Below are 23,836 nucleotides of genomic sequence, written 5' to 3' on the forward strand. Positions count from 1 at the left end.
CTGTAAAATGCGATTTGTTATGATTATTTTATCAATCTCAAAATAACTCAGCCTTTTAAACACGGCATAAAAAACTTTATGTCAGTTTGAGGTGTCGTTTTCGCTCACCCACCGCTTGTTATGCGAAAAAACACGCGCCCGTTTATATTTTATGTGCAATAAGCAATAACTCTGAGAACTCTGTATATTTTTGTGATAGGTTGCGACGTTCAATGGTACATGTTCAAGTATTATAGTGTAATAATTCATTTCTATTTCATCCCATTTGCAAAATTATCATATTTTTATGATTCCATGAAAACAAAAATGCCGCTTAGTCGACTACGACTGAACGGATTCAAATCAATGTTTTTAATTAATACCAATACCTTTTATTAATTTCAGTCGTCACAATTCATCTATTCAAGCTAATCAATTATTGATTAATCGAACATCTTTTATGAAAACAATGTTAATTGTATTCTGATAAATTGAAAACATTAACCATTCTGATGAAATGAAAACTTGTTTGAGGAGAAAACGGCTCCTTCATTTGATGTTAAGAACTTTGACGGTAAAATTATTAAGAACACTGATGAATAAACACACCTTTTTGTACAAATGAAATTACACATAAACATGAATTACAATTTTATTTACACAAATTACAACTTTTACACTAAAAAGGTTTCTTTATTACGTCAAATATATATTTTTTTAATACAATCAAAGTTACTACACATATGGTCGATGTTCTTATGTTGGTTCATTATTTTATACATAGTATATACAAAACAAGTTAAATAGAATACAATAATCAGTCAATCCTTATAAAAACAAAATAAAACAAACAGTAGGTAATACTCGTATAACAACACATTTTATATTTATTTCTATGCCACTATGTAGGTAAGTATATAGTACATACACACAAGTATAAAAAACGCTACACATATATACAATGAAACCACTGAAGTAATTTTCCTATAAAAACGATCCTCTTTTTGAGGAGGTTCCTCCTATATGTAGGAGACATCTACCGAAGCATTTCTTTCACTGCGCTGTCGTTGAAGTGAGTAAATATTTCAAATGTTACTAATTTTCAAAATCCAAGATCCAAAGTTCATATTATATCAACACTATGTTTCATTACATAGAATATATAAAAAATATTTTCAAATCTTCGAATAAACTTGGGTTGATTACAATAATTTGATACTACTTAAACTTGTAAAACACTAATACACAACAAAAATATTTCTTTGAACAAATAGTCTTCATATCTTTACAATAGGATTGCCTTTATTTTGGAAATTCGTACCAGCTAAGGGACCCATAGTGCCTCATCGTGCGAGCCATTCACATATGTTTGGCCATTTCATTTTATTTCACTACGTGAAAACGGCTCTATGTTGAGATTTGACAAGTATATGCTACGGAAATAAATGCAGGGATCTGCTATTTAAATTGACAATCACTTCCTCACGTTTTCTGAGAAATATTTGATTTTTTTTTACTTACTGATGTCAAGATCATATCAACGGATTTGGATTGCTGAATTTGTAGTCAAAAAACATTTTGTAACCCTTGACTACCACGGACAACTTAAACACTGTTAAAGTAAAAACAAAATCTTAACAAATTTCCAATCATTAAAAAACTTTTCCAACTCTTACATTAAATGTAATGAGGAGTGCAACCTGAACACACAAAAATGAGAATATTGTTATTAACAAAAAAGTGGTCGTGTTGTAGTAGGCACGTTTATCAGTTTTACTTGCGATTAATTTGAATGTAAACATATAAACGTTTCGTAAAAATAAGAATCGTTGTAGTATCACTGCTCCCGAATCCACTCGTTGAGAAACTAATAATCACATCAAATGCTGCGGTCGACGTGTATAAAACACGCTCATTTTGCATAACACAATGTGCCGTATGAATGAACACCCTGACTAATATTGACCCTTAATTTAAAATTAATTAAAGTGTGTACGGACAGAAAGAGCTCGCACAGGTGGGGTTGTGCATATTCTCATGGTCGGTGGTCCCGAGCTGTTGTTGACGGCCAGCAGGCCATTTCTCCGGAAGGAGGCGCAAGACGAGCATGTTGGGGCTCGGTGTAGCCGGCTGACACAGCTACTGGTGGTCCCTCGGCGCGCCATTCCGTTCACACCCACCATTTCTGTTAAACAGAGTTTTTTTCCTTATTATTGTAATTTTTTAAACGACCTCAAAAAATTGATAAGTGTTGAAATCAACGGACACTTAATTCGACTATGCGTTCGGTAAAGGAAGGCAATTTGATCGTATATACAAAAAATATAATCTTTTTTACGGAAGACATTAATATAATTGTTATGGCGGTCATTGTATATATCATTTTAAAATTGAATTTAAATGGAACCTGTAATTTCAGGTCCATAATATCACAAAGCAATTTCTTAAAATATAAATATTCAAAAATAATATAGCTGTAAGTTTGTTGATAAAACTTACATCGTAAAGTAACAGGTACCTATCCACCACTATAAATAAAACGGTTCATTGATTACGCTGAACGTGAAACATATCGAGAAAATTAGGGGTAAAGTTAATTTTCTTGATGGATACAGTACAGGCCAAAGCCTCTTTTAGAGGTAACTTTCGATAGATTGAACATAAAAAGGTAAATGGTAGGTTTTATTAGATTTTGGTAAAGAGCACACAAATGTTAACAGTTCTTTTAATAATAGCAAAATTATGGTTTGATTGATTCGGTTACCCACGAAATCTTTTCTTTAAGATAGATAACAATATTATGGTTATTTTGAAATAAGATTATATTTGATTGATAGGTAACTAACAAAATATATGAAAATATATTATTTTAATCGAAGCTTATTAATTCAAAATTATTTAATAACTTTATTCAAAAATTAACCATTGTTACACTGTTTATTATGCATTCTACCTATAAAAAAAAATTATGTCAAGGGATAAGTTATACAAATACCATCTAAAATGTTATGCGGACTATTCCTTTGATCATTACTCCGTAATTCTCAAAGTAGTCGAAACTTGGTTCGACACTGACAAAGCTTTCTCAAAGAACTTTTAGGAATTTGTGGAAGATATGCCTTGAAGGAGAAATAAAGCGTTAATTTCCCTTAACCCATAACACTGATTTCTGTGCTTTAAATGACGGTTTTGCGGTCACATTTTTTTCATGAAACAACATCCTAAAAATACAGTTCATCATTATTCTGCCGTTCGACCTGGTTGCGTCCTCAACTTATTAGAGAGGATCCTGGGGTCCGCCTGTTATCACGATTCCGAATTGAGAAAATTATCAACATACGAAGCTTTTGCCTACTGACCTCTGCGACTCCTTCGGGGAAAGAAGATAAAATGGTAACTTTTCAAGGGAAATGTTAGGCTAGATCACGATTTCACAATCGCCTGAATATCCAGGTTTCCCCGAGAAGATTTTCCTTCATCGTACATCGTACGAGCACGTGGTCCGAAACTTGTCAAACACATATCTGTTAAATAAAATATTTTAATATTTTTACATTCTTAACCTTTTAAATAACAATATGTACATAGCAACAATAACCATGATGGATATCACAAAGAGTAAGTATAAAAATCTAATGGAATATGTTTCCAAAGGGTAAGTACATGACACTATCATAATATGTCGACACACTTATGGCTATATTATTTTCAGACTAAATCCCAATATAGCTAATAATAAAATAATTGAAATTGATAAATAGATTAAGATTTTTTATAGTGATATTTTTTATTTGTTTGACTATGATTGGACTGCATTATCATAAATATGATGGATATTCGAATTAGCACAAAACGGGCGCAGTATAAATAGTCCGCGCCTAAACAAATAAAATACTCTTTCATAAACATTTCACGGCCCTTGAAAGATTAACATCCGACAAAATTATTCGCATAAAATAGCTCACGATCACGAATGAGATGAAATATTACTTTTTCACATAACTCAGCCGAAGATCATAAACATCTTAGTCGTGCAATATGATAGAAAAAGAGGTAATTTAACCAATGGTTCCTGGAACTTTGGAATACGACCACTCCACACCGTAGCCTTTCAGTCTTTTTTGAGACTGTACGTGACGTGATTATATGTTTGTATGTATTTAAATAATGGTGTAACGGGATGGTTTTTATGTATTCGTATATGTAACAAACTTCAGCGAGTTAAAATTCTAACGTTAATTAACTTAATACGAACGGTCCAATTTAGCAAAGAATGTACAACCAATAAAGCTTGTTTCATCCTGTTTATTTCAGATTAACGCTTTTCTCATGTCAAATGAGCACATGTTTCTTTAGTAGAAATAAGTGCCACTTACACAAAACGAACATAAGATTTCGTGCCTCGCTTCCTCACACGATTAAAGTATTACATCAAGCTTATTGTAATACAATCATTACACGTAACGGTATATAATATATTACTTTTTACTTCTTTCACTTTGAAACAAACTATTTAGCTCGACGAGCAGACTAATCATCACCTTCGCCTTCCCGTTCTTAACTTCACGTGGCATCAATGTCATACTTACAAACATACAAACATGATTATACACCGTCTATATCCTTTGTGGGGTAGACAGAGTCTATAGTCTTGAAACGACTGAAAAGTCACGTTCAGCTCTATGGCTTAGTGGTGGAATTGAGAGTCAAATAGTGACAGATCGATAGCCTATACGGAGAAGAAACTCGAGTTTATTAGTCTTAGTCGTCTTTTTTTAAACCCATGGGAAAGATATGGAGTGTTCCTACGATAAAATCAGAATCTTACTACATTCACGTGATCTGTGAATACCGCTCAAAATAAAACGAAACTGTTAGACTTGATGGATAAAAACGATATAAATCTCAAGAGATTCATTGAAAAATATACCGGCTCGTACCAAATACCACGCACAGAGTGATGTCAGATTAAAACTAAAAATAAATATAGCAACACTTGTTGTATTGAGGGAACTCGACAATTCACCTGTACTAATGATCCCCTTTTCGTTTGAACCCTTTTAATCGTTAGCAATAAATCACTAGTCAACATTCTTTCCTGTTAACCCTTTTATATATAAATTTATTTTGGACGAAAAGAAACAGCTTTTCGGAAACCAGTTAACAGGGTAATAAAAAAAAGAAATTTTGCAAAATAAATGTTTTGATTATGTAGCATGATAAATGGGGTAAGAGTAAAACATTTAACTAAAACAAAGATCTTAATTAATACAAACCTGACGATTTAGGTTATAAAATCATTAACCTGTCGGTGTGGTTTCGGGCACTTTGGAATAGAACCACTCCATATCTTTCCCGTGGATGTCGGTCGTAAAAAGCGACTGTTGGCTCTGTCTACCCCGCAAGGGATATACAAGGGACTTATATATAGGTTTATACCTGCGGGTTCTCAATTTACTTCTATCTAAATGAACCTTAAAAAGTTTTTAATGAATCACAAATTATTTCTATGGGATTATTTTCGTTTATGAAGCCAGCTATTAACAAATTTACATGGCTTACATAAGACGCGGCTTAACACTTTACTTTAAACTAAAGATTTAATTTGAACTTAATAAGGATGAGACACTCACGCGCGCCGTAGACCGAATTTGCATTTCAAACCGCTTTCATTACTCGAAGCGCTGTAGACACCACTTAGTATGTTTAATTAATGTCCATAATTAGATACATCTAGACTTTTGTATACTAGAAAAGAAAACACCACGAGAACACAAAACACGTACAGTCAACGACAGATGAACATGACACCGTATTCGAACAAATTAAAACCATTTAAGGGGTATAGACGTGATTATGTTATGTAACGTCTCGTTACGTTTTATTTACTGAGAGAAAATATAATAATACCGTTAAAGAATGAAAATGATTTCGATAGTTCCTGAACAAAACCCCTGGACCGATGGAGAGATAGTCTTATAATAGTTTAGTTTTTTTAAGGTTATTAACCTTAAAAGAAGAATCTTACAAGTATATCCTCGGGTAAATGTAATAACAGTAGTTGTTATTAAATTTATTACTTTTATAAGTGAGTGAAAGTTAAATCAAAGAATTCCTAACGTTGGCAGATTGCAGACAGGGCCTACTGACCTTTATAATCTTGTATTACTAGGATTTGCCGGCGGCGAAAAGAAAATATTCACAATATTTTTCTTTGTCGAATCTATTATTTGTATTCGTATAAACCCTCCTTTTAATAGTTTGATCATACGAAACATATTCAGAATATTTGACCCGATCCTTATCGGGTAAACTAAGATTTTTATTTCATGATTTGTATTTTTGCGAGTTTTTGAGTAGGAATGCCTTTAAAAAAGTACTTTTACTAAGTTTAGTTTAAGTGACAAACTCAACGACGAAGGGATATTAAAGTCAAAATTGTAACACATTTTTATACAACTAGCTGTGCCCGCGACTTCGTCCGCGTGGGCATCATTGAAGTTAATTTTTTCACATATTCCATTATTTCTTTGCTCCTTATAGTTGCAGCGTGGTGTTATTTAGCCTAAAGCCTTCCTTAATAAATGGTCTATTCAACGCAAAAAGAATTTTTCAATTCGAACCGGGAGTTCCTGAGATTAGCGCGTTCAAACAATCAAACAAACTCTTCAGCTTTATAATATTAGTATAGATTTTATAGGTATAATGCTGTCGTACAATGATAATGACTTTGAATTTTAAATTTCGTAACTTATTTGTAGGCAAACTCATGCCTTGAGTTCATTCAAATGACGATAACTTTTTTTTGTGAACCGATTGTGATGAAACAAACTTTAAATGTTTTTCTGAGTTAAAACAAAGCAATTGGTGAAAGTTTAAGTAAATCGGTTCAGTACTTTCGAAGATAAGCGTGAATATACATACAGACAGACAAAAAATAAAAAAAAAATTTTGCTTTCTATTTTTCATTTTAAGTGTCCCTCTATCCATTTCAGTGAAAAATACTAAATGTACAAACAACATATTAATACTGTTTTATTATACCTATGTATAGATGAGTAATTAAATCTCGAAATACTACCAAATTATTCATACATATTCATATTCATCATGTCATCATCATCATATCATCATATCATATCATATATCATATCATATATCATCATATCATATCATATCATCATCATATCATATCATATATCATCATCATCATATCATATCATCATATCATATCATATCATATCATCATCATATATCATATCATATCATATATCATCATATATCATCATACATATAATAAAACTGTAACTGAACTTTGTCTGTACATTGAAGATATTTAAGAAAAAAAAATATAAGGGGTTTTTTTAGGGTCAATAGAAGCCAAAACAATTTTTTTTAGAATTTTTGTCTGTCTGTCTGTCCGTCTGTCTGTCTGTATGTTTGTACCCGCATCACGCCAAATCTACTGAACGGATCTGAACGAAATTCGGCACAGATATAGTTAGTAACCTGGATTAGAATATAGGCTACTTTTTATCCTGAAATTCTATCCGAAGGGGATGAAATAGGGGATTCAAGTTTGTATGGAACTTCGTCATTTTTAAATCGATATAAAAAGCTATAAATAATTAATTATTATATTTATTATGACGATGATCATTTAATTCATTATGCTTTGGTTATTGATTTAGTTCCTGTGGTTTAGATATTTATTTTTTGACCACCCGATACGAGATGGCGCCTCGTGAAAATTTAAGATAAAACACGATTGTAGCAGCTGGCAAAAATTTTGATTAAATTATTAATTAAGGTTATAAGGTAAAGTAAGTTAGTTAGAAATAAACCATCCACGCGAAGACCGACATCCGCGCGGACGGAGTCGCGGGCGGAAGCTAGTCTATAATAAAGTTCGGATTTTTACTTATATGTACTGGGAATCGAACCCACAACAGTGAATGAGTAAGACCTTCATAGCGACAAATCTATCTCCACATCCGACAGATTACGTTGTTTTATTACGCGATATCTGTCTTTTATTGTTGTCATTGTGTAGAGAAACGCATGATTCAATCTTGTCGCAAAATAACATAAAACCTGTGAATAATACGACGTGGAACAGGATACAATGTAAAATAAAGCTCGTAAGGCCTTCTTGCAAGTTAAAATGTCGGCAACTACAAAAAGTCTCATCCAAGCATGATTGATATCAGGCCTTCCCTGGATAATCTACGGTGACATCCATTTTACTATGCATAACCCCGAACATCCCAACCCGTACATTATGTTCAGAAATTGGATCCTTTCGACATTATAACGGTTCGTAGAACAAAATTTGTAGAGTAACGGTATTTCTGTTTTGTTAAGAATCTCATTAGATTTTTAAACGCTTTTTCTATTTCTCCCAAATAGAAAAAACGTTTAAAAAGTTAATTGTAAATTTTGAGAAAACTAATTGATTGTAAGATAAAAAGTAGAACAGCCGGTTTAATAAAGAGAGCAGAGCTTTCAGACAATATACACTATCTGCTCAAAACATTTTTCCATGTAAATTATATAAATTTGGATCCCATTCACATTCACATGAAAATTAAAAAAAAATTCAATCATTTACCAATAACCGCGTTCAGATTCTGAGGTTTTTGACAATACAATCCCGATTTATTTAGCTTACAATCCAATAAATACTTAATCCTGTTTAAATTTAACGCATCACTAACCATTTAAATTTGATGCGAAGAACAAAAAGGAACCTAAGTATCATATATACATTGTTACGAGTGTATAAAAATTGAACAAGCAATATCTGAATGTATAATACTCGTATATTTCAATATCTTCAAAAGATTGTCACATCATTCTCTTGACATTCGATGAGCCTACAAGCGGCAGCCATTAAAAGGCAAAAATGTATAGAAAAACATATAATATTTGACAAAATGCTCGTTTGTTTGTCTATATTAATATTAGAAGTTTGTCAAGTAATTATGTTATCTGGGATACTAAATCAACAAGGTTATTTGTATTCTATTATATGAATAAATATTATTTACGTAAGTAGATGAATATAATTATGCTTTCATTTAGGAGGAAAGTACGCCTAAACTTCGTTAAGGTTGAATGTGTCACTTTAATTAAGCTTTTGTAATAACAAATGTATTCTCAACTTCCATTTAAGAACCATTGTGATAACATACATACATACATAAAATCACGCCTCTTTTATTATGATTAACATTCAAATCGGTAATTTGTTAATAATGATACAACAACAAAAATCGGAATAAGAAGAAAATCTAGTAGACAACAATATTCCTTGACGAAAAAGAAACAGGGTGATTGACGACAATAGTTGAATGGCAAAAATCGCCAATTATTTCAATGAAGTGGGTTTTTGAGATAATGGATTTATTTTGTAATTATATCTTGGATTTATTTAAAATATTGTTAAAGCAAATTTTAAAATTAAACATTTTTATCCTAACGAAATGAGGCGCTATTAATTTGGAACCCCGAAGTTTAGTCACACAACCCGTGTGTAACTTTTTTTAAATTGAAATGGATTTATTACAGAATGTTATTAAACTTCATTAATTTTACAGAATTAGGGTTATTCCCTCAGTACTAAAAAAGTTTCAGAGAATTACAGGGTAAATGAGGCTCAAACTCAATTAATTACTAAATTAGTGTGTCACTTTGAAACGCGATCATCAACGTGAGTATTTTGATGTGTTGGAATGAAATGTTACCCTCAGTTACTAATGTATACATTAGTTTTTGTAACGAAACTAGGGGTTTGCCACTGCTTCGCCCATGATACAGACATACATTGCCCCTATTACCCTACTAACACACAAACGCAGAAAATGTATTTTTTTAACGGTGAAAGAATTTTCGTGATCGGTTAAGAAAGTTTGAAGATTCGCCAAACAAAAAAAAAATAGTCAAGTTAACTGTACCTGACATGGGCACTCCATCACACATGCTGGATCTATGACACGAACGTGACGGCTGTTCGAACCGCACTCGTAGTAAACAGCATAGCGCCTAAAAGAAATCAAATCATACATTAATTTTTTCCACGATCTAGAGCACAGGTGTTTTTAGTAAAAAAGGATCAATTAAAAGCCAATGATAGAAGATCCAGCTCTTTTTTTTTTAATTGTACAAGAATAATAAAAAACATAAGTATTTCTTAAATAACTTTTTCCGTGCCTTCGTCCTTCTTCGGTTATTTTTGATACATTAATTTTCAAGATGCTTGATGAAGAATACAATGTCAGAAATGATAATAAACACACTTTTGCATCTATAAAAAAAGTTCATTGCAGGTCAAAATAGATACAATACGAAAGATTTCTTCCACCACTATCTCTCAATGTCTACAATTCTTGCATTTTCGTAGTTGCATCTTTAGTCTTTTGTTTCAGAGCATTGACATTTAAAGTTCTTACACAACAGCCTGCATTGCGGCATCCCATATCAAAATTTATTCAACTCATCACTCCAGCGCTTCCCTTGTCTCCTGCCAATCAATAGAATCCAATCCGTACCACAATTGACGCATTGGTTTTAAGATATCTCAGAAACGTGGCCTATTAATAAATGTAAATTTTATTCCTTTTTCAAATAAACAACCATTATTTTGATTTCAGAATGAATCATGTTACGTTTGCGAGTGTAGCCGTGTACGCGACATACCTTCAGAATAATGTGCACGTACTGGAGCCGTATGCCGAGTCTCTGTGTTATTTACAATATTTAAGCTACTTAAAAGTCTTCAAGTGTAACTTTCGTAAATCTTACATTTTTTTGTCTAAGTTTCGTTGGCTTTACATCGTAAGTGTTTTACTACTAACCTGATGATGTGAACGAGTAGGAGTATATCAATTAGTTTCATCATCAAAATTAATAGAGAGTAGAAGAAAATTTATTTGGGTAAATGCTTTTTTTATCTCACGTTAGCGGTTGTACCAGTGTGTAAACTAATTGACGGTTCACCGGCATTCTTAAAAAAATCATTCGTATTAACTACAGTCGGTATGTTTGTTACTTATTGTCACCCACACAAAGGTTCTTTGCTTAAACCAATGGTAGACTGTTAATGCTATTAAGTCCACCTATTGTTATTTACGAGTAAAGACTGTTAATGTTGCAATAAAGAATAATTAAAAATTTATGTGTATGAATTGATAAAACAAAAGTATACCAAAATTTACCTGCATGTTTAAATATATATAATGAAATTGTTGCAGGAATGCGATATCGCGTAAACCAGACATACGCATACCCAGCCTCCAATGGCATGTGTTACTTCATATTTACACACGGGTTTCAAGGTATCAGCGAAGTAACACGTTGTAGGTACATATTACAATTAACTATACGCCAGGTATAAATAATAGTACCTGTTTAAACCCCCGCCTGTAGCGAGCGTTCATGTAGCAGTATATGATGGGGTTGTAGCAGGAATGCGACATCGCGAGCCAGTGCGACGCGAACCACACGTATGGCATGCCCGGCCACGCCGCCCATGCTATGTCGTCTTCATGAATCGTCCACAGTACCTGTTTTGAAACAATATTATAATTATTGAAACTAAAATTTTTAGTAAATGTATAAATAACATAATTTTCCTAATTGTTTTTAGTAGTGAAATTCTGACTGGACTGTCTTTTGATTGTGTTGACCTGTTCAACAGATACAAAATCAAACGACAAAAAAACAAAAAACTAGTGCATATTAAATCAGATTCTTAAAACTATTGATTGGAGTTTATTGCTTGTTTTGTATTTTGTCTTTGTAATTATAAATTACAAAACTTTGACCTTTGAAACTTGAATTAATGTTTTGTTTGCAAACAACGCCAGATTTGTATTTAATATCTGCGCTACGAATGGAGACAATTTAGAGATGTTCTCCTCGCAGCGGTTATTTGTCTTTCGACGAACAATATCGTTTTATTTATTTGCTGCATTATGAAAATTCAACGAGCCCAAAGAAATTTATATTGAAATATTAATAAAACAATTACTTTTCAATTTGCATGGAGTCAACATAATAATATGAATCTCAACGAGCATTGACAAGTGAAACAATTTTCAATTATTCTATTTTTAAAATATAATGAAAAACTTATATTACTCATTACTTTACCAGAGATGATCTCCGTCTTTGTAAGCAATAAAACTAATTTACGTAACCGCTTTGTTTTAAACCGAAAATTTGGTTTAATTGCTAACCGATATTCTTACGATGAGAGATAACATCGTCATGAAACTTGTCCCTAATTCAAGCTAAGTTAGTTTTCCTTGCAAGGAAGGCCAGACGGGAATTGCTTTGTGTTATACCTTTCTTACTCACTACATAAAGTATATCCTACTATGAGCATCGGACTGTTAAGGGGAGCGGACGACGGGCTCCTTCGGGAGGTAGAAATGTTACTAGAAGGTTCATGGGAGTATGATTGGGACAGTTATAGATAATACCAACTACATATTTAAAAATTTATACCTTAATCACACGGATTCTCCTAAGTATTTAAAAAAAATATATTAACAATAATTTGTTAACAATTATTATTGTTAATAATAAACATTTCATACACGCTCTCGGCGATTTATGAAATTTACAAACAAATTGATTAATATGAAACGTTACTTAGCTGTGTCAAAGAATTTATTATTATTATAGAGCAGCGGCAAGTGGACTTGACAGAACATATGGTTTCTTCATAATTTTCAGGGACTTCATATAAATCTTATCTAAACAGTGATAATAATAACGAGTACTTGCAATAAACACGTTGAGTGGCAGCCAACATATGGTGAACACCGCGACCACTGTCAACATCATTTTGATCATCTGAAACAAATAAGATTTTAGACAATGACATCAAAGCTTTTATCGCAGCGCATGCTAAATAAAGAAAAATTGTAAAATCAAACTACATAGATATCGATGTGATTTGATTTTCTGGATAATTTACTACAATTTTCGCCACCTAGGTATAACTGCTATCCATCCTAATTAAGCTAATATTATAAATGCGAAAGTAAGTTTATTACATCTTCACGCATTATCAATTCCCTGTAAATTAACCCTTCTTGAAATCTCATTTCATCAACTTGGAAGCGAAAATAACTTGTAACAAATACCTATATTGTAAAATATTTGAAATGTAATTGTGAACAACAAATCGGAAAACGGACCCTGGGATCTGAAGCATAGGAAGGTGCAATTGGAAAAACGTTAATATGGGAAGATTTATTCTGGGAAGTTCACCGATGAGAATAGAGTATTTAATCATTTTGTATTCAAATCATCAAAACACTTGATTGTGAAACAAACCAACAACCAAAACCTCTTTAAACAAATAATAAACCGACTAAACTTTATTTGTTTAATGGTTTCCCATCGTCAGGCAAGTTCGCTCGCCATGATAACTTTGCAAGATTAACATAATCAATGGAGGCAATACTTTTGAACTGAGAGAAACTTTTTAATTATATGGTTATGCTGAAGTTCTACAAAATGTAAATATTTATTATTGGATCTAAGAACACCTCCAATCCATTAATTTGATGTCAGAGCTTTGAGAAAATCTTTTCTCTACTAAATGAAAGCATTCAGTTTGCTTTCATCGGTCCGTATTGAAAATATACCGTGTACTTTAATTCATAAGCCACAACTATTTGCAAAAGGTTTTTTTTTCACCTGAAGTGCTAGAAATTCGCGTATGCATTTTGTATACTAGCGTTGGCCGGCACTATTCGCTCAATTTATCGCTCGCCTACTTTTAAGACTAACAAATTAGAAATATTCAGAGATTTCAATATTCATACAAGTAGGTAGTCAGTTTTTACGGTGATGGAAAACATCGTGAGGAAAGCTACATATTCAGGCAATTGAATGTATAACCATGATCGATTTAATACGGGTAAGGTTGCCCTGCAAAGTTTGCGAAGGTCAGATCTGACTGTGTTCTTTTGGGTTTTTATACTTTGTGTAATAACCTAACTAACCCAATCCAGGATCCATGGTCAAAGGCATCCTCTTCAGAGTGGTGAGGATACAACTGGAACTAAAGCCAGGAGAGAAGAAGAGAAGAAGAGAAGAAGAAGTATTCAGATTTTCGTTATGTCTAACTCACTATTTGTCAAAAATAAAAAGATCTCACTTTTCTCTTAGAACGTTGCATTCTAGAGTCCCTGAGAGTCTGCGCCTCCCCCGGCGGCCGCCCGCCCCACACCACGTGCGCGATGCGCGCGTACGTGCACACGAGCGCGCTCAGCGGCAGCACGAACTGGAGCGCGAGCAGGGCACACGTGTACTGCTCGCTCTGCTCTGCCCGTTCCCACTGTTCGAGGCAAATATCTCTGTGAACATTGTGTTGTTAAGGTCAGTTGTTAGACAATATCTACAAAGGTAAAAGTAAATGTAGGCCTTCCTGTTGTAAGGTGGCTTATGTCCAATTAACAGAGACGTGAAGTGACAGGTATAGACTTGTACGACAAAAATGCACGCATTTTCGACGAGTGTAGTTATCGTGATAAACGGTAAATTTACACCATTATGAGACGGATCTCTGGTGTAAATTTACCTTTTGAGAATAATTTTGATCTAGTAAAATAACCGCAATCTACGCTAAATTAAGGAAGTTTTCTCTTTGCCCTAGCATCATGAAAATTACGTGACTTAGGTACCCACTTCTGAATCGTCAAACGTGACCCTAGGTAGACCCCGGGCTCAAAAAGTAATAGATGTGTGAAGATATTGTTCTCAGGTTTACTTAAATAAATTTTCACCTCATCTTTCACTACAGTCAAGATAGTAAAAATTCGCGAAAGTGGCAATTATTCACTGGGACTGGGACTCGCTGTGAGACAGGTATTGAAAGATTTCCAGCGAAAGTTTTGTCACAATGAATCACGTCATGAGCAAAAGGGCCTTCTTCTTTTAACGCTTTTATTTTTTGCACCTGAAAAGAGTAGTAAACTTTGCGAAATCTAAGTACAACACGAAACTTCGACTAAAATTTTGAAGTTGTGAGTACGTGAGTGCTTGTTGATAGGTATTTAGGAAAACGTGGAATGTTAAAACTTCTACTAAATTTGTTGCGTATAAACAGATTTATAATTTAAATCTTAAAGGTAGATAGAGTACGACTTAATAGAACAAAAAACCGAACTGAATAAAATCATATACCAAAAAGCAATAAACTCGTTAATCTTTAATATAACCTGATAAAAAGCGTGCTCAGGTTCAAATCGTATTCTAAACATCGAGAGATATTAATGTGGATAAAGCGAACAAAGTAAGCAGGGATCGTGACAAGTGGAAAGATGTAGTTTCTGCCTACCCCTCTAGAAAAGAGACGAGAAGTATATGTATGTAGGTACTAATGACACTTTTCTGAGTAACAATAATTGTGTCCAAACAAAAACAACTTATAAGCTGTTTAAGATTTTTAACTTTTAAACCCTGGCTCGCGACTGTTGACAATTTCAAACGAGATTTGAAATACTAGATAATGATAATGCGACCACTAGCTACTCCATTTTCGTAAATTAGAGTAAATCAAAACTATCGTACATTTGCTAGGCCCAAGCTTTAATATGTAAACTTTTTGCTTTATCTGATGCAACGTCCGGAACCTCACAAGGAAGGTATTATGAAACTCCATGGACAAATTATACTTTAACATTCATGTTTGTTTACACACTTTTACGAGTATAGTATTAACGTTTCTAGCATGATTTTTTTAAGATCCCAAGGTAGTCAAGGCTAATAAGATAAGAGACCACTAAGTGGGGTAGGTATGTAAGAAAAGGTTTCTTCTTCCTCATGGCTTTAGACCCGATTGAATCCACACCACTCTGGAGAGTAGCCCGGGCAAAGGCATATCCTTTGAAAATGGATCCTAGTTTGGATGAGCCAGATTTGTATGCTCTGACCTCCGCAACCTTTGCACCCAATCTCTATTGGATCGAACATGGTTACACATCCAGTTGCCTAAATGTTCAGGTTTCCTAACGATGTATTCCCTCACTGTAAGAGCATCGGTTAATATTAAAACTAATGTACACATCTCTGGCAATAGTCAATAGTTCATCATGTACCAGGTAGAATTTGAACTTGTGTCTTTTATGCGCACCACGCATTTTAACCTCTTACTTTGCATTCGACCACCGATGCTCATTTACTGAAAAATAGTATTTTTACAAAACTGCGTACGGGTTACCCAAATTGTTACTTACGCTTCACAAAATCGATGCCACTCGGTTGGCCTCTGTATTTGAGACACGATCGGAATGGGAGCAGCCGTTGCCAGCGCCCCGCCCCAGACTCCTGCCACCACCAGCTTCGCCGCCGCCTTGCCGAGCCGCGGCCTCAGCGGACGCATGATAGCCATATACCGATCTATCGATATAGCCAGCAACGTGTAAGCACTAACCATCACCGACACAGCCTGAGAGTAATTCACTACTTTACACATCACAGCACCAAACGGCCAGTACCTTAACACTAACATTGACACAAACGAAAATGGCACACAGAACAATGTCATCAAAATATCACCTACAGCTAAATTCACTATGAAGTAGTTCGTCACTGTCTTCATTCGTGGCGATGTTTGTACAACGAAACATACTAGTCCGTTTCCTAGTAAAGCCACAACGAAAACTGTACAGTACATAATGTAGACACAAGATTGGAATAGTGGTGAGGTCAAGAAATCTCCTGAGGCCACCGCCGCACATATTGCCTCCTGGTCGAGATATGACGAGTTTGTGGGAACGCTTTCATTTACATATTCATCGACAGTCGTCCTGATGGTCACGTCATTGTAGGAGGCAGTTATTTCGGACACTTTCAGAAGTAGCTCTTCAGTGTCCAACATCATGCGCCACTTCGGTGTCACATAGCAAATCCGAATTCTTTATGTCATTTTACCTGTAAATAAAAAATAAATGATAAAATAGAAGCAGAGGTGCAAAAGCAGTGTTACGAAAAAAATATCAAACGGAAGCTCGTTTATGCTAGTATTTTACCAAATCTAAAGAAGATTATTTTTGTTCAATGAGCATTTAAAATAATATAATTAATCACTCTTTTATTAATATTGTTAAGTTGTTTATAAATAAAATCAGTTTTTAAACTCAAAATAAAGTTGTTTCAACAAAAAGCTTTTCATTAAACTACCCATTGAATTTGCTCACATTCACAAAGTTTTATTATATTAATTTACCTACGTGATAAATACTAAGAACACTACTGCTGCATAGTTACTAGCAGGCACACATTTACCTAAACATTTTTGTCAAAGTAACACCTTAACTAAATTCAGCAAACAGCCTGCCTTTATGTAAAGAAAGGTAGTTGTATCTCTCATTTAATTCAATTTGAAAAGGAATCGACTCGATTATGTCGTAAATTTTTAAATAAGACAAAATTACTTCCGCTTTATTTGGATTGCATATAGCTTTGGTGCGTAGATATCTTTACCCCGTAAATGAATTTGGGTCTATTTTTAGATTTACTGCCATTTGAAACCGATGAAAGGTGATTTCGTTTGACGTAGACATAATAACGAATTCATTTATTCAATTCAATACAGTTATTGAATATATAAATTAATTCGTTGGTGTGGTAGCTAATATGAATTTTATGTTACGACTAAGAACTTTATAAAAATTATTTTAATTTATACCTGCACAGAATAGTTCAGTACATTTTTAATGTTCAGATCAAGAGAACCAAAGATAATTTAAAGAATAAATATAAGAATATTTGGAAGCTGTAGGTAAAAGAGCTATGGGGCGATAATTATTCATATCCGTTTTTTCGTTTTTTTTGTGTATTGGCTTGATAATGGTTTTTTTAGTAAATTTGGGAAGACGCCCTCGCTGAATGATTGATTAATCAATATTGTAAGCGGATCAGTCAATTCATCAACACATTCTTTAAATAAACTGGGCGGAATTTCGTCTATTCCGCAGCTTTTTTTATTTTTTAATTGTATAATGGCCCGTCGCACCTCTCGGGTATCCACGGCGTCGAGAAACATGCTATTCACAGATTGAGCAATAACCAGACGGCCGCGCGGGCGACTACCATCCGCTTTTGTTTGTGGCTTCCCGACAGATGCAAAAAAATCATTGAAACAATTAGCTACCTGCTTTGGGTCCGTGTGTAATCTATTATTTGATTTTAGTTTAATGTTTATTTTTTCCTTCTTATTATATTTGTTAGTTCTTTCCCTAATTAAGTTCCACATAGTTTTTGTCTTATTATTGGATAGTTTCATTCTGTTTATGTAATGTTTTTTCTTTGAACACGTCACTGCTTTTTTTAGAACTTTCTCATATAATTTATAGTGTTGCCTTATAACAGGGTTATCGGTTTTTATCGAAAGTACCTTTAGCAATCTTTTATTTTTGGAAGAAATTTTTATTCCTTTTGTGAGCCAGTGTTTTCTAAATTTAGTTTTTATGTTTATTCTTTGTTTAGGAATGTATTTATTTAGAAGATTATTTAATGTTTGATGGAATGCTTCATAATTTTCGTTAATATTCTTTCTAGGCAAGATAACGTTCTTCCAGTTTACCAAGCTTAAGTGCGATTTGAATTGAGATATAGTGTTTTCATTAAATAAACGTTTCCCGGTATGCCAAGATATTTTGCGCGGATTTTGAGTTGGTATTTTCATATGTAGGGTAGTAGCCGCATGATCAGAGAAACCTAGTTCTTTAACATCTGTTTTTAGGATAAGTTTACTGTCAAAATTTGTATAAACATGATCAATGCAGCGTGCTGTTTTTGAACTTATTCGAGTAGGTTTGTCAATGTGTTGTGAAAACTTATATTCCGACATTAAACCTAATAGTTTCAAGGTTTGTTTATCGCGCTGAAGTACGTTTATATTGAAATCACCTCCGAAAACAACATTACATTTAGAATATTTTTTAATAATAACGTTCAATATCATAGTCAACTGTCTATAAAAAACGACCTCATCGAATCCGTTCCAATATAACAATATTATTAACAAATTCTCCTTCTCTAGTTTCACGGCGCAGACTTCTACCGCATATTGAATTGACAGATTTGTGATGTCATATTTTTCTTCACATTCTATATGATCTTGTAGCAGTATACAGACGCCTCCGCCTGCTTGGTTTGTTCTCCTGAAAGAAGCCGCTTTTTTGTATCCGTCAAAAAAAAATCTGATCTTCTTTTTGTTCCGTTATCCAGGATTCAGAGATGCATATTGCTTGGTACGTGGAGTTCTGATCTAGAAAAGCTTCCAATAAGTCTTATTTATTACATACGCTCTGCATATTTTGGTACATAATTTTAAAAGGTATGTTTACGAAAGGTAGGCGTGTGTTTACGAAAGGAATTATGCATATTGCTATGTCTATATCGGGGGTAAGTTTGGCTTTTACCTTCTTCTGGTGTATTTTGTGCGTTTGTCCGAGTTTCCTTAAGCCTTTGAACATCTATTTTTTCACCTTGTATGTATAATTGATTATTTCGTATCACCGCGTATAATCCTTTATTCCTTGCTGAAAGCATTTCTTCACGCATTATTTTTCTTTCCTTTCTCTTATTTTCATCTAAAAGATCAGAGATTGAGAATCCGGTTCCTTGAAATTGATAACTGTTACTTATTATATATTTGGCCATTCGTTTGCTTATTAATTCTATAACGAGGGGCCGCCTTCCGTTTTCTTTATATTTACCAATTCTGTAGGTGTCTTCAATGTAGCCGGTCAAGTCCACATTCAGTAAATCGTAAAATACTCCATGAATTCGGTTGTGTAAGCTAGGTTCTGGTTCTTTGTAATATTCGTCAAAACCGTACAGGACAATTTTTTTGTAATTGCTTTCAGATGATAGTTGTGTAGATACTCCTTTAGGTTTTAATTCTAGTATTTTATTTTTTAAGTGTTCAGTGTCTTTATTTAGAATGTCAATTTTTTTCTGCAGGTTATCTATTTCAATTTTCCTATGTTCGTTTTCTGTTTTTAAGATATTTGTTTCCTGTTTGAATTCGATTCTTAACTCGTTAATTGCTTTTTGAATTTCTACTTGTATGATATTCTGTAACTGTGATATAATGTATTTGTTATTGTCTTGGAGCTTTTGGGCAATCAAGTCACTCAAATTGTTTAATGTTATTTCCGGATCCAAACTGTTCGAATAGGCTGTGTCTCCAATTATACTCATATCTTCGGATGTCATGGTTTCACTATTTATAGTTTGTGGAATTTTCCTTCTTTGTGTGACATTAATAGGGGTCGTGTATTGCATCGATTGTTGGGGTTCAGTATTTAAACTCGTCGCACATGCTATCATATTGTCAGTGTTTCCTGTTTTCGGTGTTTTGCAGTGACAGGCCGGGCATTTCCATGCCTGTTTATGTGCCGAAGTCATCGTATTATTAAATCGCTGGATTGATATATTGGCGCAATCCAGATCATAAACATTGTTACAATAGGCGCATGTTAAATGTTCCCTTTTAGGTAGTTGGTGTTTACATCCCGCACAAAGTTTCGACATGTTGTACTTCAGTAGTTTTGTTGTCGGCAAATATTTATATATGTGGTACAGAGTGCGGTACTTATCTTTACTTTATAGCAATTATTGGCAGTCGCAGTCGCAGGAGCGCAGCGAAGCGGGCGGGTGACTCACACCAGTGAGCTCGGCGCGGGTTGTCGTAGGTCAGGTACACGGGGCAAAATTAACGGATTTTTCGTAATTAATTTGTCAATTTCTACACTATTTCGTCATTCCGTTATTCCAGTTTTTCTTTCACAACACGAATACGAATCCTTTGGTCACATTTTATGGCATCCTTTGGTCGCATTTTATGGCATCCAAAAATTACATTGACTGCTCTAGTCTTTTACTTAACAGTGTGATAGGTCCCTTATGCTACGTCCGAATGGTACACTCATAAATCTAATTTGTTTACGAACGGTCTAACTCTATTTCTGTCCATTTGTGTACAGGAACATTATTCATCTACAGGTGCTCTCTTTTAGCGAGAACCGACTCAGTTTTAATGATTCACCCTTTAAACTGTAATATTCAAAAGAAACAGGATAAAAAAGGAAGTAACCATACCTAAATAACAGCTTACTTCATCAAAACGGTATTTCTAGAAGCGCAAAGAAGAATTGTTAAATTAAGAATACCTATCTAAGTGATATACAAGGAGAGTGTGGAGGGAAATTAAGGACGTCCTGATAAAGGGTCAGGCCAAAAGTACCCGAAACCGCCAAGCTTGCATGAAGAGAGTCATGAATGTGGATGAAGCGAAGGAAGTATACAGAGATCATGGCAAGTGGAAAGAGGTAGTCCCTGCCTACCCCTCCGGGAAAGAGACGTGATTTTATGTATGTATGTATGTGTCTAAGTGAGATCATAAATTGGTGTAAATCCCAAAGTTAATATACTTATCTATAAATAAAACTCTTCAGTTCTTGAGGGCCCGACTGACGGCCAACGTATAGCCCAAACCTCTGGGTATATTTGAGAAATTTGAAGTTTGGCACGTAGAATCCTTATGTGGTCTAGGGGCGCACCGTAAGAGGGTTTCCTGAAATACTTGCGGAAACGGTAATTATGTACTTTACTGAATTTTTCATTTGACGTTTATTATATCCTCGTTTAGTCCAAAACTACCTATACCGTTAATAATAAAAGCTCTTTTTGGTCCGTTTTACATTCTAAAATAAAAGGTCTGACAGTTCTAAGGTTATTATAAATGCCCTACTATTAATCTGCCAGTGCGCGAGGTCCATGAAATCATTTATCATGATATTCCACCGTTAGAATCCTTCTACAGGGCATTGCCCTTCCACTTGTCCCTTCACAATACGGAATTAACAGTATTCACACTTCATATAATCTTTGAGAGCCACATTATGAGAAATTATTAGGTACTTTATAACCTAATTAACATTTTGATGTTTGTTGGAAGAGAATAAAAATTGACATTTTATAAAAAAGCGGCTAAGTATTTTCTTTATAAGCACAGCAAAACCTAATACATTGCAAGACGGTAAAAAGTTGTTTTGTATTATTTTATTTTATAAAATGTATACAGCAGGTGTATTTAATGCGGCAGCATTATCCTTAAGTATTTATTATCAGAGAAGCGATTATTTAAATATTACCCATCGTGCCAGATGCAAAGGCTAGGTGTTACAGACAAACATTAAGCATTACCATGATATTAAACTAAATGGTACCTAACACGCAACTTGCGGTTAAAAATGTAAAATATCGTCTTCGACTTGGAACTTCCATTCTCAAATTCAATGAAACAAGATTCAGTAATAAAGCCTTATTCTAAAAGGGCAATTACTAGCAACTGAATGACAAGTTAAAAATAAATATAATGAGGTACGATCGCGTTCATATCTGCAATCATAGTTTTAAAATTCTTACGGGTTAAATAGCGTGCACTGTGGTTCCACTAGATACACACACACATGCATATTTAAAAAGAATAAATATTCCTTCAAATGAATACGGTCTTTAATACCAATGATTACTAAGTAAAACAGTTTATTATTCTATGACATATAACATAACAAAACAGAAAGAGACGGTAATTAACGATCGCCGAACTTGTCCGATAATTGTCGATCGAGATATCGTCGTCTCTCATTATTTGCATAAGATTTGCCTATAGAGGGAAGCCTGCGACTGCCTGACTTATATCATTTCAATAAGGTTGAAAGTTTGTCTGCACACGACCTTAACATAGGTAGTAGTTCCTTTGAAAGTTATTGGGTAGCAATTTTATTACTTCGTGTGAGCAAGTGAGATCTAAGATATATGAGATAATCTCGCTTGCTCACACTCGCTTGTTCTAGTTACTAGCGTTACTTGGATTCCGAAGTTATTCAAAGATTTTTTTTTGTCTATTTTAGTGTTACTGACAATTTTTAATGTTTCAAGGTGCCATTTGAACTAAGTAACTGACTGACGAACTAACTAACTGATATCTAAGAATTACAATACCCGTGTCTTCAAACACGGAAATCAGCAAAAAATATTAAACAAGAGGGAGCAAAATAAAACATTCAATAATTAAAATTAGTAAATTTTATTGAAACAGTTTACCTATAGTTGTTTAATTTACAAATTGATGATTATATAAAGCTATACATATATAGTATATTACACTAATTGTATCAACCACTTATCTCCTATTATTAAGGTTACAGCTTAATTATTCGTTTTCATAAAGAAAAGATATTGAAGCTGTCCTTAAAATACTATCTAAGTAATTAGTATCTACTTTTAATATAAATTGGCAGAACCTTTCACGCACTATATGGACTCGATGCACAGGGCAGTTGTCTTGCACAAATGATATTGTTGGCATATCATCAATCGGATAAATACACCGCACAGTTGGTAACATGGTTTCTTGCAGCACTTGCACATAATGAGCAGCTGTAGCGCGTCCTGCTATCTGCTGCTAACACCTGTTCCCCAGGTCCAGCAGCACTCATCCAGCTCCACATATTTACAGATATGTGTCCAGACTCCATATTTGGCACAATATTTTTTTCTTCATATCGAGTTGCATTTCTTCGCCATAAATGCCGTGTTGTGATGACATAAACGAACTTTTCGTCCGTAAATATCGCTTTTTTCCAGTCAAAATTCAAATACTGCCGAGCAAATTCTAAACGTTTTTACTTATTTATTTCGGATAAATTCGGCTTTCTTGCTGGCTGTCTGTGGTGCAGTCCCTCACGGTGCAAACTCGACGAACAGTAACCACTGATGTGTCGAACTGATCCGCAAATATTCTGGTCGGTATGAAGCC

The 23,836-nt window shown here is 34.0% G+C and overlaps 1 protein-coding gene across 1 annotated transcript in view; it reads right to left on the reverse strand.

The window, feature by feature from the left end:
* Nucleotides 1-676: 676 nt before the first annotated feature.
* Nucleotides 677-23,836, reverse strand: part of LOC106142821 (RYamide receptor) — a 46,464-nt gene continuing 23,304 nt past the window's right edge. The window contains exons 2-7 of the mRNA XM_013344724.2: nucleotides 16,236-16,932; nucleotides 14,156-14,354; nucleotides 12,772-12,840; nucleotides 11,385-11,543; nucleotides 9,936-10,023; nucleotides 677-2,164 (exon numbers count right to left, since the gene is read on the reverse strand). Coding sequence (XP_013200178.2) covers nucleotides 1,959-2,164; nucleotides 9,936-10,023; nucleotides 11,385-11,543; nucleotides 12,772-12,840; nucleotides 14,156-14,354; nucleotides 16,236-16,882 — 1,368 coding nt within the window. The 5' untranslated portion in view covers nucleotides 16,883-16,932 and the 3' untranslated portion in view covers nucleotides 677-1,958. The remainder of the gene's footprint in view (nucleotides 2,165-9,935; nucleotides 10,024-11,384; nucleotides 11,544-12,771; nucleotides 12,841-14,155; nucleotides 14,355-16,235; nucleotides 16,933-23,836) is intronic.

The sequence above is a fragment of the Amyelois transitella genome, chromosome 9 (assembly GCF_032362555.1).
Source record: "Amyelois transitella isolate CPQ chromosome 9, ilAmyTran1.1, whole genome shotgun sequence".
NCBI classification, from domain to species: domain Eukaryota; kingdom Metazoa; phylum Arthropoda; class Insecta; order Lepidoptera; family Pyralidae; genus Amyelois; species Amyelois transitella.